General features: G+C 31.9%; 1 protein-coding gene across 1 annotated transcript; it reads right to left on the reverse strand.

The window, feature by feature from the left end:
• Positions 1-4,929: 4,929 nt before the first annotated feature.
• LOC142539347 (serine/threonine-protein kinase Nek2-like) lies at positions 4,930-9,088 on the reverse strand. The gene is made up of 14 exons (XM_075644752.1): positions 8,882-9,088; positions 8,688-8,754; positions 8,231-8,296; positions 8,003-8,049; positions 7,825-7,870; positions 7,631-7,711; positions 7,433-7,475; positions 7,269-7,318; positions 7,101-7,182; positions 6,963-7,012; positions 6,667-6,740; positions 6,528-6,579; positions 5,948-6,400; positions 4,930-5,829 (listed from the first exon to the last, which is right to left on the reverse strand). Exons 1-14 carry the CDS (start codon positions 8,965-8,967, stop codon positions 5,185-5,187), a joined length of 1,842 nt encoding a protein of 613 aa, XP_075500867.1. The 5' UTR covers positions 8,968-9,088; the 3' UTR covers positions 4,930-5,184.
• Positions 9,089-12,632: the final 3,544 nt, after the last annotated feature.

The following is a 12,632-nucleotide window of genomic DNA, read 5'->3' on the forward strand; positions in this document are numbered from 1 at the left end:
AGAGATTGAGTATGTGATATTGACTCTAATTTCAATTATAGGATTAAGTATTTGTCGATCTACCAAACCGTATCATGTCTTATTGTAAGAATATATATAATTCAAATATTTTAAATTATATTATAACTTGGTATAACCATATTTAGATTATTCTTCCATCAACAAATGTGTTAGGTGAATAATTTTATGAGAGCTATATTATATATGTTATTATATGCTTATTTATAAGAAATAATGCATTATTGCGTATCATATTTTAATAAAATTCTTTTAAAAAGTAGTATAAGAATATGCGTATTTAATTAAAAAAATTAGTAATTATTTGACGAAATTTGTATCCCGTGAGTGGCAAGGGACCATATTTCAACATCCTGTGTGGCATCAGAACCACTTTCACTTCAAATCTTGGAATTTAGATTCTCAAGCAATGTGGCTCAATGGCCCTGGGGTTGGCCTCCTTTTTTGCTCCCCACAACCAAAGCTAGAGTCTCTTTCTTCTTCCCACACCCCATGAGCTAATTTATGTTATTCACTTTTGCATTTGACCTTATATTCATTCCATGATATATACTTCTCATTACAGGTTTTAAGAGATAAGTTCCCCTGGATATATATATATATATATATATATATATATAGAGAGAGAGAGAGAGAGACACACACACACACACACACACACACTCTTATTGTAATATAAGATATAATTAAAGATCGAAACTCGGACGAATTCGAAATATTTCAACCAGAGAGATAAATATAGAATCCAAATTATCACGGTATTCCATTAATGGTTAAGTTAGAAGGATAGATGAATAGGTTTCTCCATATAAGTTGGGCGACATTAATAATGGAAGTTTGATATTACAAGACAAAATATCGATTATATATATATATATATATATACATATACCCTATTTCGTATAACTTTGTCAAATGTTCGATGTCGTTTGGCTCATGGAAGGGATAACGAATTATGTTTGTAGAATTTTTATCCAATCATTATACGAAACATATACGTGTAATCAATTAATGTCTCTTAGTTCGCACCAAACGATATGATCAGATGATATGTGATGAAGAAAAAGTACGAGTAACTAAAAGCAATCTTATGTTATTGCAACAAAATATTACTACTCTTAATGTTGTGTCATGGAAGTCACATATCTCAGTAATTATATGATATTGTTCATTTTGGGCATAATGCTTAACGATTTGCTTTCGGATTTATCAAAAAATGTCTCATAGCAATTGAGATCCCCTTCCATCTTATTAACTCATAGTCTTCCCCTTTGTATTTCCAAAGTGAGACCTTAGTTGCATTCTCAACGATCAACGCCTCAAACATAGGACCATCATTCTTCTCATAGTCTGAGCATCCCCTCAATCTCATATTTTTATTCTTAAGGTCACTTCTCTCCACTGCGTTGGGACCGCACGCCTTACATGAAATACTTAGAGAACCGTCAGCCTCGATTTCGTCATGAATTTTCTTTCACCTCATTCGTTTAAATATCTGAAGATTCCACTCACATGGATCGATTTAAACTATGCCTCGATCTACATATCTGAAGAGTACACCAACATGGATCGATATAAATCGTGACTCTATTTCCCATGACTTTGTTTCCCACGTATTAAAAAAGAGAGCAAATGATCCATAAATCATCATCTCAATAGTTAAATGTGTATTCAATTCTTATGAAACGTATTTTTTTTGCAGCTCCATCTGACTAACCCAAAAAAAAAAATTTCGCTCTCAGGGCCCATGTGTGTTTTTTGGGATAAAATTCAATATAAAACATTGAAAATATGAAACAAATATATAATATTTCAAAAATAATTATTTTATATCTAACACTAATATTTTATTTTTGAGTACAAAAATTATATAACAAATTTTGATATTAATTAGGCGCGTTTTCGGATGAAAATTCGATACAAAATCTTGATGGTATTTATATATGATATTTGAGTACTAAATGTTTAAGATATGTCATTATATGATTTTTGAGTATTCAAACATATATAAAAAAATTTGATATTATTGACATATGTTTTTTTCAGATAAAAATAGATGATTTTTTAGTATTCAAACATGTATAACAAAATTTGATTTTATTGACACATTTTTTTATCATGAAAATTGGTACAAAACATTAAATATGTGAAACTAATATATGATATTTCAGTATAAACTCTTTCAGATCCAGTACTGATATATGATATCTGATCACACAAACAAGTGTAATATATACTGATATTAATATAGTTACTCCAATTTTATACTCAAAATCTTATCTTTTATGTCATATATAAACAATTTGTTTTTCAAAAGCATATATATGTTCCAAATTTTCAATGTTTTGCGTCGAATTTCATTCGAAAAATAATTGTGGGCATATGAAGTGCAGAAACATTTTTTGTGTGAATCGGAGACGATAAATAATCTGATAGGAACTGAACATGCATTTAAATACGTTGTTGGGAATTTAAAAGAAAGTCATCCTAAAAATATGGATTTTAAAAATAACTTTTTTAATCATATTCTATATAAAACAGTTCTTTTGTACATCATTCATCTATTAAATATGATAAGTATATCAAAATTATATATATGATAGGTAAAGTGTGTTCAAAATTATATATATATATATATATATATATATATAAATATATAATTAGAAAAAGACATACATACAAGATTAGCACTAAATGGCAAATTAGAGCAACTAATGAAAAGGGTAGTGATGTCTCAATCATTATGGCCCATGGTGATCAATATCTTGGATCGGTAGAATATATGGCATTTGGTCTAACCTATATCTTTGAATATGTTTAATAATTTGTATTGTTGGTCCCTCATAAAGCTTCCAATAACTCACATTTAGGAACTTTAATTTAATTTATATATAAAAATAATGTGTTGTATTTTAATTAAATATATATATTTTTAAAAAAAGGTAAAATATAAACTCTTATTATTATTGTTTTAAATAAAACATTGTTGGTCATCAATTAAAATTGTATAAAATAAATATTCAATTTTCCTTGTCCATGTTGCATTTGGATTGTAGATCAATTATTTGTTTCGACATAAGTGATGCCAATTGAATATATTTTACTATTACACCTCCCGATCCTTGGAGTCATGGTTGAGTTGGACTCATAATGATGAAATCCCTCTAGTTATTTATCTCTATTTACGATGTCAAAAATTTGTGTGAGACGGTCTCACGGATTGTATTTTGTGAGACAGATTTCTTATTTGGGTCATCCATGAAAAAATATTACTTTTTATGCTAAGAGTATTATTTTTTGTTGTAAATATCAGTAGAGTTGATATGTCTCATAGATAAAGATTCGTGAGACCGTCTTACAAAAGACCTACTCATTTACGATATTCGAACTCGAGACATCGTCCCAGAAAAAATCAAATTACTAGCCTATCTGAACAAATATTGATATTTTTAGAACTTTTTGATCAACTTGCATTGATCACTAATCATGTTACACTACCTTACTTTACCAAAAGGTCAATTTAACACATCCCTTAGCTTGACATTAGTCACCAATATATAATTTCAAGCATATCCACATCTGAAAATCTTTCCCACAAATTAAAATTTTTTATTTTAAGGATATACACAAATTTATTTATTTAAAAGAATAATTTAAAAACTTTAGCGATCCAAGAAATTGGAGATGCTGACGAAAGGAGGGTGTGTACTTATTGTAAGCTTGTCCCCTTTGATGTCTTAGGTAATGGCAACATCACACCCCGACCAACGTTGTCTGGACGTACAAATATCCCTCAGTCCATTTCTGAAAAATCTGCCAAATATTCTGTACCCAATGCATGCCTGAAGAACTAATAATGCTCAAACTACAACCATAATTTTTGTTTACTCATCTTTTTCAGGGTCAAATTTTTGATTTTTTTTTTTATAAAAGTTGGTAATAAGATCTGCAAAACACCCTTTAGATTTGAAGCTGAGTGGAGCTAAAATCTGATACAGAATGCTCTTGTAAAGCAATGGGGATCTGAGATTTTGAATCCATAGCCAAAAGAAATGGTAGCAGCCTTTATCATTTGAGAGCAATCGGAATCTTTTTTTCGTGGAAGGGACCATTAACTTATGGACTGTAAAAAGAAGAGCTTTTTATTCCCTTTGAATCATGGCATTGTCCTCTCCTTTTCAGTTTCTTGGCATTGTGATGGTTGATTTCAGCTTTTTTCCTGCTTGTCAAAATTATGCAATTACAGAATAGACAAGTCTCTTTTGCAACAATCCTCGTGTTAATAGTCGAGATCATTATGTTAAAAGCCTTCATCAATTGTAGGATCGAGCATGTTAAAACTTCAAACTTGAGTATTCGAAATCTACTTACGAGAGAGTTGAGCTATCACCAAGACGATGGTCCCTGCTAAAATTAACAATCGAATGAAGTTTTTGTTATATCCATCTTATATCTAAGAAATCTTTCAAGTTTCTAGCTTTTATTCTTAAGATGAATTACTTGTTCTGGTACTGTTTTAGTCCATCTAGTTCCCCACCACTGAGGTGAATTATTGAAGCGTTGATCCCAACGCAAATAGTTCTTTAAAGAAAAGGACACCAATTCCCAGTACTTGAACAACAAATTACACCTATTAGCCACAATCTGACTTAAATCTTTATAATTTACGTCGTTAAAGCTCCAACTGCTTGGCATATTATGTAAAAATTTACCATGCTAGAGGAGGCTTCCATCTGTCCAAACATAAAAAAATATATCATACCACGAGACTCAGTAATCTCAATTTTCACTGATAAAAGTTGCAAGGTATTGAGATAGCAACCACAAGTGTGAAATTAACTCGAAAAATCATTTCTTTAAATAATAAGGCTACAATCTCATTATGGTATTTCAGATTCACCACGAACAAAATATCACAAATCCATTTAGTAATTTCATTAAAGAAATAATCGTTTAGTGATGAGATCATTCATTTCTACTATACCATGAACAAGAAATTCAAGCAAATTCCAAACTAGTTTGTCTCACTAGATCTCACCAACTATCATTATAGAATACATATCAGATAACAGAAAGTTAACAAGAGTAATAGAGTGGACAATTTGGACTAGTTAGCGGTTAAATCTGAGATAGTGTAATGGGGTCAAATCAATAGACATAGAAATGTTAAACTGCATTCTTCTCCTTGAAGCTCTTGGTAAGCCAAATTGCGGTTTCTCGAGGAGAAACCTTCTCAGGTCCGAATGGTTTCAACAGCACTTGAAGCTCGTCAATACGTTCTTGCTGCAAAAGTTGGGCGCTGAACTCAAGTAGCCCCTCCAAGGCCTCGGCACGTTGCTGGTATGATGAGGTATCAAACCTACGTTGGTGAAAATCGGAAGACGAGCCACTAGACCTTCCTCCACTAGTGGGATTATTTTCTGAGCATTCACTTTCATTATGTGGAACATCAAGAGTGCGTATAGCATTGCGTGGCCGGATCAGGGCTCTGTCGAGTAACTGAACTGTACACTTGTCTTTCATAATTGAACAGTCGGCGCTGTACGGAGGAGAGGTAGAAGAGCATTGAGCAGATAGTGATGATATTCTGTGAATGGGTAATAGAGGATCTTCAGATGAAGCCAAAGGGAAGTCGACCATTTTATCGAGACGTGGAGCATTGACAGAGACGTCCGGGGATTCTACGGCATGGAGAAAACCTACACTATGTTTATAAGGGGATACAGGTGGGATAACTCTTGCAGAGAAGGGAAGAGAGGCTCTTCGTGATATTTGGGATGATTTTCTAGCTGGAGTATGCGAGACTGGAAGCTGCATGTTCAATCAATAATGCCACTATGGTTCTTACATGAACTTCGATATCAAACAAACTACTCTTGAAAAGTGAATGATACCAATATTTAAATCAAGAAAAAGCTCATTAACTTACCAGTTCACGAGTTGAACCAGGATTTGATATCTTTAATGGACTGGTCTGTCTTCTAGGATTGGCAGATGCTCTTGCTGTATTCACTCTAGATGTTTTTGTAGCATTAGAGAACCTCGTGCTCACTGGTTTTGTAATCCCTTTGTCTGCGCCAACATTTCCGACAGATACTTCCGAAAATTTAGTATTTGAATGACTCAAGGAATTTTGAGTTCTTCGAGAAGAACATGGAGAATTTAGTTCATTTCCAGATATACTAGGATTCAAGGCCCTATTGTTGCCAAATGAAAGCCGTTGTTCTGATTTAAGAACTTCATGTTCTTGGAATCTTGTTTTCTTGACATTATTTGCATCAGGTGCATGAAACGGATAAGTTTGACGTCTGGGGTTGCTTGCCTTCAAATGAACATTTAGGACATAGGGACGAACATGAGGATGCCCGAGTAAATCTGCAGCCTGTAAACTCAAACGAGAGAGTGATTTTCAGGTTAGAAGAGTAGCTTTTATAATTCAAACGTGAGGTACAAAATCATTATTGGTAGCTAAATCGGGTGAAGGAGAAGAAGAAAAAAAAAGAATGTACACTTGGTCTGAGCTCTGGATTTTTCCTTAGCATACTCTTGACGAGTCCTCGACTGCAAGAACGATTTCAAAAAGACGAGAGCCAGTTAAATTGATGGAGTTATTCAAGAATCACACACAATTCCACATAATGGACTTACAATGGACCGGAATACATTGTCGGGAGTGGAGACACTATACATTTATTTATTTTGTTGATTAGACCTTGTATATCCTGTTCATGATGCGGAATTTCAATCAGAAAATTCAAGAAACAGTAGACACAGCAGATACCAATACGAGACGTGTATTACTCATCCAATTACTGGATTTCATGAAAAAGCAAAATGCAAAGTTAAATATTTATAATGGTTCAATGCTCAGAATAGATTGATACAAGTGAAGACTAAACAAAAAGTCAACACCAATACGCCAATAAGTAAAAAAAACAACTCACAAAGGCTTTAAATGCTGGTACTCGAGCAGCCATTTCATACACACAACATCCTGAATATCACGTGTCAAGAAAAGTTAACAGCCAAAAAATAAACAAAATTTTAGATGGATGATAGAATTAAAACATAGAGAAGCTTACCCAAAGACCAAATGTCTGACTTGGAACCATAAGGTATATCCGCAAGAAGCTCTGGGCACATGTAGCTCGGTGTACCCACTACCTGTGATCACATGAGAAGTAAACAGTATTTAAATTTAAATATGCAGAAAGATAAAACCCCAAAGAATAAGCATCCCATAAACTTACGGAGGAAGCAAGATCATCAGATGTCAATACTTTTGCAAGCCCAAAATCCCCTGAAAGCAACAGCAGAATGGGAGAGAACGTTTAAAGACAGTGATTGAAATCTGAAACGAGTTATTCATAACTGAACATTTAAAATATCATGAATATGGCATATATTCACTCACCTAAGCGGATGTCCTGCTCTTTTGTCAAAAATATATTTGAACACTGAAAAGAAAAATGTAGATTAAAAGATGAGCTTTCAAAATTCCGAGCCTGTATCGTGACACATATGGATAACTATCACTTGGTATTATAATACATGGATATGTGTGGCATCATGTCCTAATGATGGTACACAACAGTTTAGAATCTTAATATACCTTGACATCACGGTGAAGTATATGGTTGGTATGCAAGTAATCAAGCGCCATCAATAGTTGGACCAACCACTTGCAAAGCTTCTGTTCCTCGTTCAACATTCAGATGGCAAAATTAGCAGAATCAGTAACGAATTTTATCATAAACCTATCAAACATTAATATTATATAAAAATAAAACTGAGTCATCAAACAACCTCCTCCGAAAAATGAACTCCATTTGCCTTTTTAATGGCCTCGGCCCTACAAAAATTTTAAAAGACATAATACAACAAGTCAGTACCATTATGGATTACGCCATGAGAGAATGGTGCCGGTCCAAATGAGATTCATGACTAATGGATGAATTAGCATTATTTAACGACGGCAACTTACATATCCCCTCCTTCACAGTAGCCAATTACAATGCAAACAAAGCAACCCTGAAATCAGAAAATCACATGTCAACAAGAGATGAAACAAAATATAAAAGCAGTCAAAAGTTAACAAAATCTGAAATCCATAAGATTCCAATAATTGCCAATTAAAGTAAACAGCATAAAGAGAAGTCATGGTGTTCCATAGTTAGATACTTAGATCACAACTCCTATACTTGGCACATACCCTTTCCACCCAGGAATCCTTGTATTCCACAACATATGGATGCTGCACTTTAGAAATAAGCTCCATCTACAGAGAGGAAAATATTGCGTCAGATTAGAATTACACAACATAGAATTTTTTTTAAGCCAGGCCGTACACATATATTGGATCCATTTTCACAAGAGAAAACCTTGATATGCAACCATTTATTTTCATGGAAACATGATTCATCACATACCCTTGAGCTTGGAGCTTTTACTTCAAATATTACTCGTGTAAACTGAACCATATCTTCAAATACCAATAATATAAACTTCTTTTGGATAACAAACAAAAATGTGAATCAATGAAGCGTAGCCAATAATAATTTGAAATAAAAAGTTCTCCGGTCAAATTATCGGCTAGTGACCCTCTACATATCCTTGAAGGAATCAACTAGCTAGTTCATTTACATCTAATGAAGAGATTAAGAAGCCACCTCCTGGTGGGCAGATCTGCGGGTTCTATCAGTCTGTCGAGCAAGTCGAATTTTCTTCAACACATACCTTAGACCATAACAAAATATAAAAATCACCAATCAATAACACACATATATACTGCTAGCATATGATCTACATTGCATCATCGTCTGCTTAATTTGAAGTAATCTCAGAACATAGAAAGTTCCCTTACTTCTTTTTCTCTTGTTTATGCCTGACAAGTAGTGCAGAACCAAAAGATCCTTTGCCAATCTGCTCCAGTATATCATAGTTGTCCATTTTATGCACTTTCAAGCTTCAAGCCGCTACCTAAAGAAATCTCTCGGAATATTGTAATCCAAATCCACCTACTAAAGAAAAATAGAATTAATTGCCATATTTATTGTCAATAATCAACAGAGAATATTCAGGAAATATTGTCACGCAATATCTGCACAAGAAATCAGAAATGACAAATAGAACCTCATCAAGAAAAGTAGAACCTCATCATGAACCGCGAAAAAACGAGTCGTGCTCTGAAAAAAATGCTACATTACTCAATATTTAAAGCGGATCGTTATTATTGGTAAATGAGTCAGTAACAGTCATTTTCAAAAAATATTGGGGGGTTTAGGTGATATGGATTATTGAAATAATTACGAAATTTGGATTTATTAAGGAGACTTGATTTGGCAGGATTCAGAATTTAATTCTATGGTACTAACGAGATGTTGAGTCTTGGTATAGGAGTCACGAGAGTGATATGATGTCTATTATTGTTGCTTGTGATCTAAAATTAATAAAATATTAATAATTAAATCAATTGTCTTCACAGAAACCAGACGGATTTTCGGTTCATAAAAAAATATTATTTTTCATTATAGATATTGGTCGGATCAACCCGTCTTCTTATCGATATAAATGCGATGTGTGTCGGGCCAATGATGACCTTTGGATTAATCGATAGGAGCTGTATTGAGTTAATTTGAGGTCGATCGTGTTTTTGCTCGGTTTTTAATTTTGAAATATTATTTAAACCATGGATGTATTATTCAATGTTTCAAATATTTTGATTATTAGTTTTATAACCTAGTGTGTGTTATTTTAATGTCACAAATTTCAAATTTGAATCTCAACGATACTTTAAAAAATCAGAAGCTCAAATAAATAAGATTTGATTTTTTTTTTTAATATAAAAAAAAAATCGACGTGGTGGTATGTTACCTAGCACAAAATATAATAAATCCTTATGGGCCGTGAAATGGGAATATAATCCACTTATCTCATTTTGGGCCCTATTGTTTTAAGTATGTAAGAGTGGGCCACAAAGATTTTATTGTAACGGTGAATACGCCACGGCCCAACTTGATCAGTGACTGATCTATTTGATGTGTTGTCGTTCCAAAAAGCTGATTAATAATTTCTTATATATAAAATATGTGTTTAAAAAATAATACTATTAAAATAATTTATTGTCTATAATTTTTTTTTAGCAGTGACAAAGATTTGTTATAATCGAGTCTCGAATATAACACTTCGTCCTTATAACAAAATATGTTTTTTTAAAGAAATATATTTTATAGTGCACAAGTGAAACAAAGCATGCTAAATAAATTTTTTTTAACAAAATTAAATTATTATAGGCAAAATTTGTGTGAGACAGTCTCACGGGTCGTATTTTGTGAGACAGATTTCTTAGTAAAAATTTAATTTTGTTAAATTTAGGTCTGTTGTCTTATATAATTTTGTTAAAAAAAATTATTTAGCATGCTTTGTTAAATATTTGTAATCACTAAAAGAAAGAACAATATCATATAAGGAAAAGTGAAGTAATTAAAAATTTAGTAAAACGTGATAATATTAGTGTTTGTTATTTTCATAAAGTTTAATTATAATATTTTTTTGTTTATAAGGTAAATTAAATTCGATTAGTCCATATAATGAATATTATTTAATTAATACAAGAAATGAATACCACTTACTTATTTTTATAAATATATATGTATAATTTTGCTGTGGCCCAAAGTGAAGGAAAAATACCGGGCCTGGATATCAAACTCTCCAAAACTCGGGCCAGCACTTTTAGTATAAAAACAAAACCCATTTACGGCCCATATCGAGGGAGAACTTTGATTCACTGTTTATTTACACTTTTCTTGAATATATAAAAAAAAAGTTCGATGAATCGATTACTACCTCTCTTCTGTCTTATAAGAGCATAAAGCTTTAAAAAACTAAAGACTTGAATATTAAAAAGGGTGCGATCATTTTCACATTCATACCAAAAAATTTAAACGACTCGAAACAGAAACGAATCAATAAAATAAAATTTATGATATTTCGTACCGAACAATCGAAAATAAACATTCAAGTCGTATATAGATCTATAATTTCATTTATATGCAAATCTTGTTTGATATTCACGTGTGTGTGTGTGTGTGTCTATATATATATATATGTTAATTGCTATAAAATAAATGGAAAGAAGGAAGTATGAATTCATTGGACGTATGGAGACTCGTGTAAAACAATTATTCCAATAAAAAGTGAGATGTTGAGAGCCATTAAAAACTTAGTTTTCGAAACAAATGGAGTAGACCACATGACTCGTGGAAGGACGGTTCCTTTTTGATGAAAAAAATGACCCAACTCACAAAAAATACACACATTTCTTGGATTCTTCTAGTTGGATTTTTTTTATAAGGAATTAAAAGAATAACTTGAACGTGAATTTTTTTGGTTCATTTAGAATCCCTTACGTACAATATATATATATATATATATACACAATAGTGACCTACCAGAAATAGGAGTTGTGGGTATTGTCAAACAATTAAAAAAATACTGATTTTTTTTTTGTCGATTTTCAATTTGCAAGTCAAATTACAACTCTATGTAATTACATCATCCTCCCTCATTCCCCACACATCTTAATTTTAGCTTACTTCAAGTAAATTTGAGCATACAAAAAAAATTTACATGAAAGTCTCACGTGAAATCAGGGTTTAATTTGCTCTTTCACCGATTGTAGGTTGACCAGTCGTATGATTCAATTTTGTGAGATTAATCTTGTGCACGACTCGAACTACGAAAAAATATTACTTTGTATCTAAAAAATATTATTTTCACCGTAGATATGAACCAGGTCGACCCGTCTAATAGGTATAGATCTGTGAGACCGTCTCAACCCTTTTATTAATTAGATAAGTTTATTCATGTTAGAATACAGTTCAAACATATTTTATTATATTTATTTTTAGATTTATTTATTAAGAAATGCTTTTGGTCTATATTAAACTTACTTTAATGCTCCTATTGCACTTATTAGCTGAAAGTTTTCAAGTATGTATATATATATAGACACTATATGGATAACAATCAAAATGATATTCTAAGTTTACCTAATGTTTTTTGTCTTATAAATATTAAAATTTGTGTTTTGATTATGTATGTTAAATGTGTTTTTGTTCTTTTTTATTGAGTGATGACGTGGAACCAAACACATTGATATTTCCACTTACCACATCAAAATTTTCCGATGACACGTCAAAATTTCGGCAAAAAAAGACTTAAAAACCAAAATATAACACAATTAACTTATATGACCAAAATCTAAATTTTAATAACTACAAGACTAAAATACAAAACAAACAAACTCAGAACATCATTTTGGCTTTTTTTCTCATACCATAAATTTTTTTTTTTTTTTGCGCATAGGCCTATTGTATATTTAATATATCAGTTTTACTTCCCCCTAACATGTTATAATTTTTGTACTTGATAAGATATATCAATGTCAAATATATTAAATTCTCCACAAACTTCTCTATATATGTTGGGTGCAATAATTATCTCTGCTTGGTTGAGCGATCGAATCGTGGTACTTGAGCTGTTGTGCGATTTAAAAGATTAGAGTTACACTATTACTACTAGCTATAGCTTTTGGTAAAGCGGTAATCACTCGG

Source organism: Primulina tabacum, chromosome 3, assembly GCF_025594145.1.
Source record: "Primulina tabacum isolate GXHZ01 chromosome 3, ASM2559414v2, whole genome shotgun sequence".
Classification (NCBI taxonomy): Eukaryota; Viridiplantae; Streptophyta; class Magnoliopsida; order Lamiales; family Gesneriaceae; genus Primulina; species Primulina tabacum.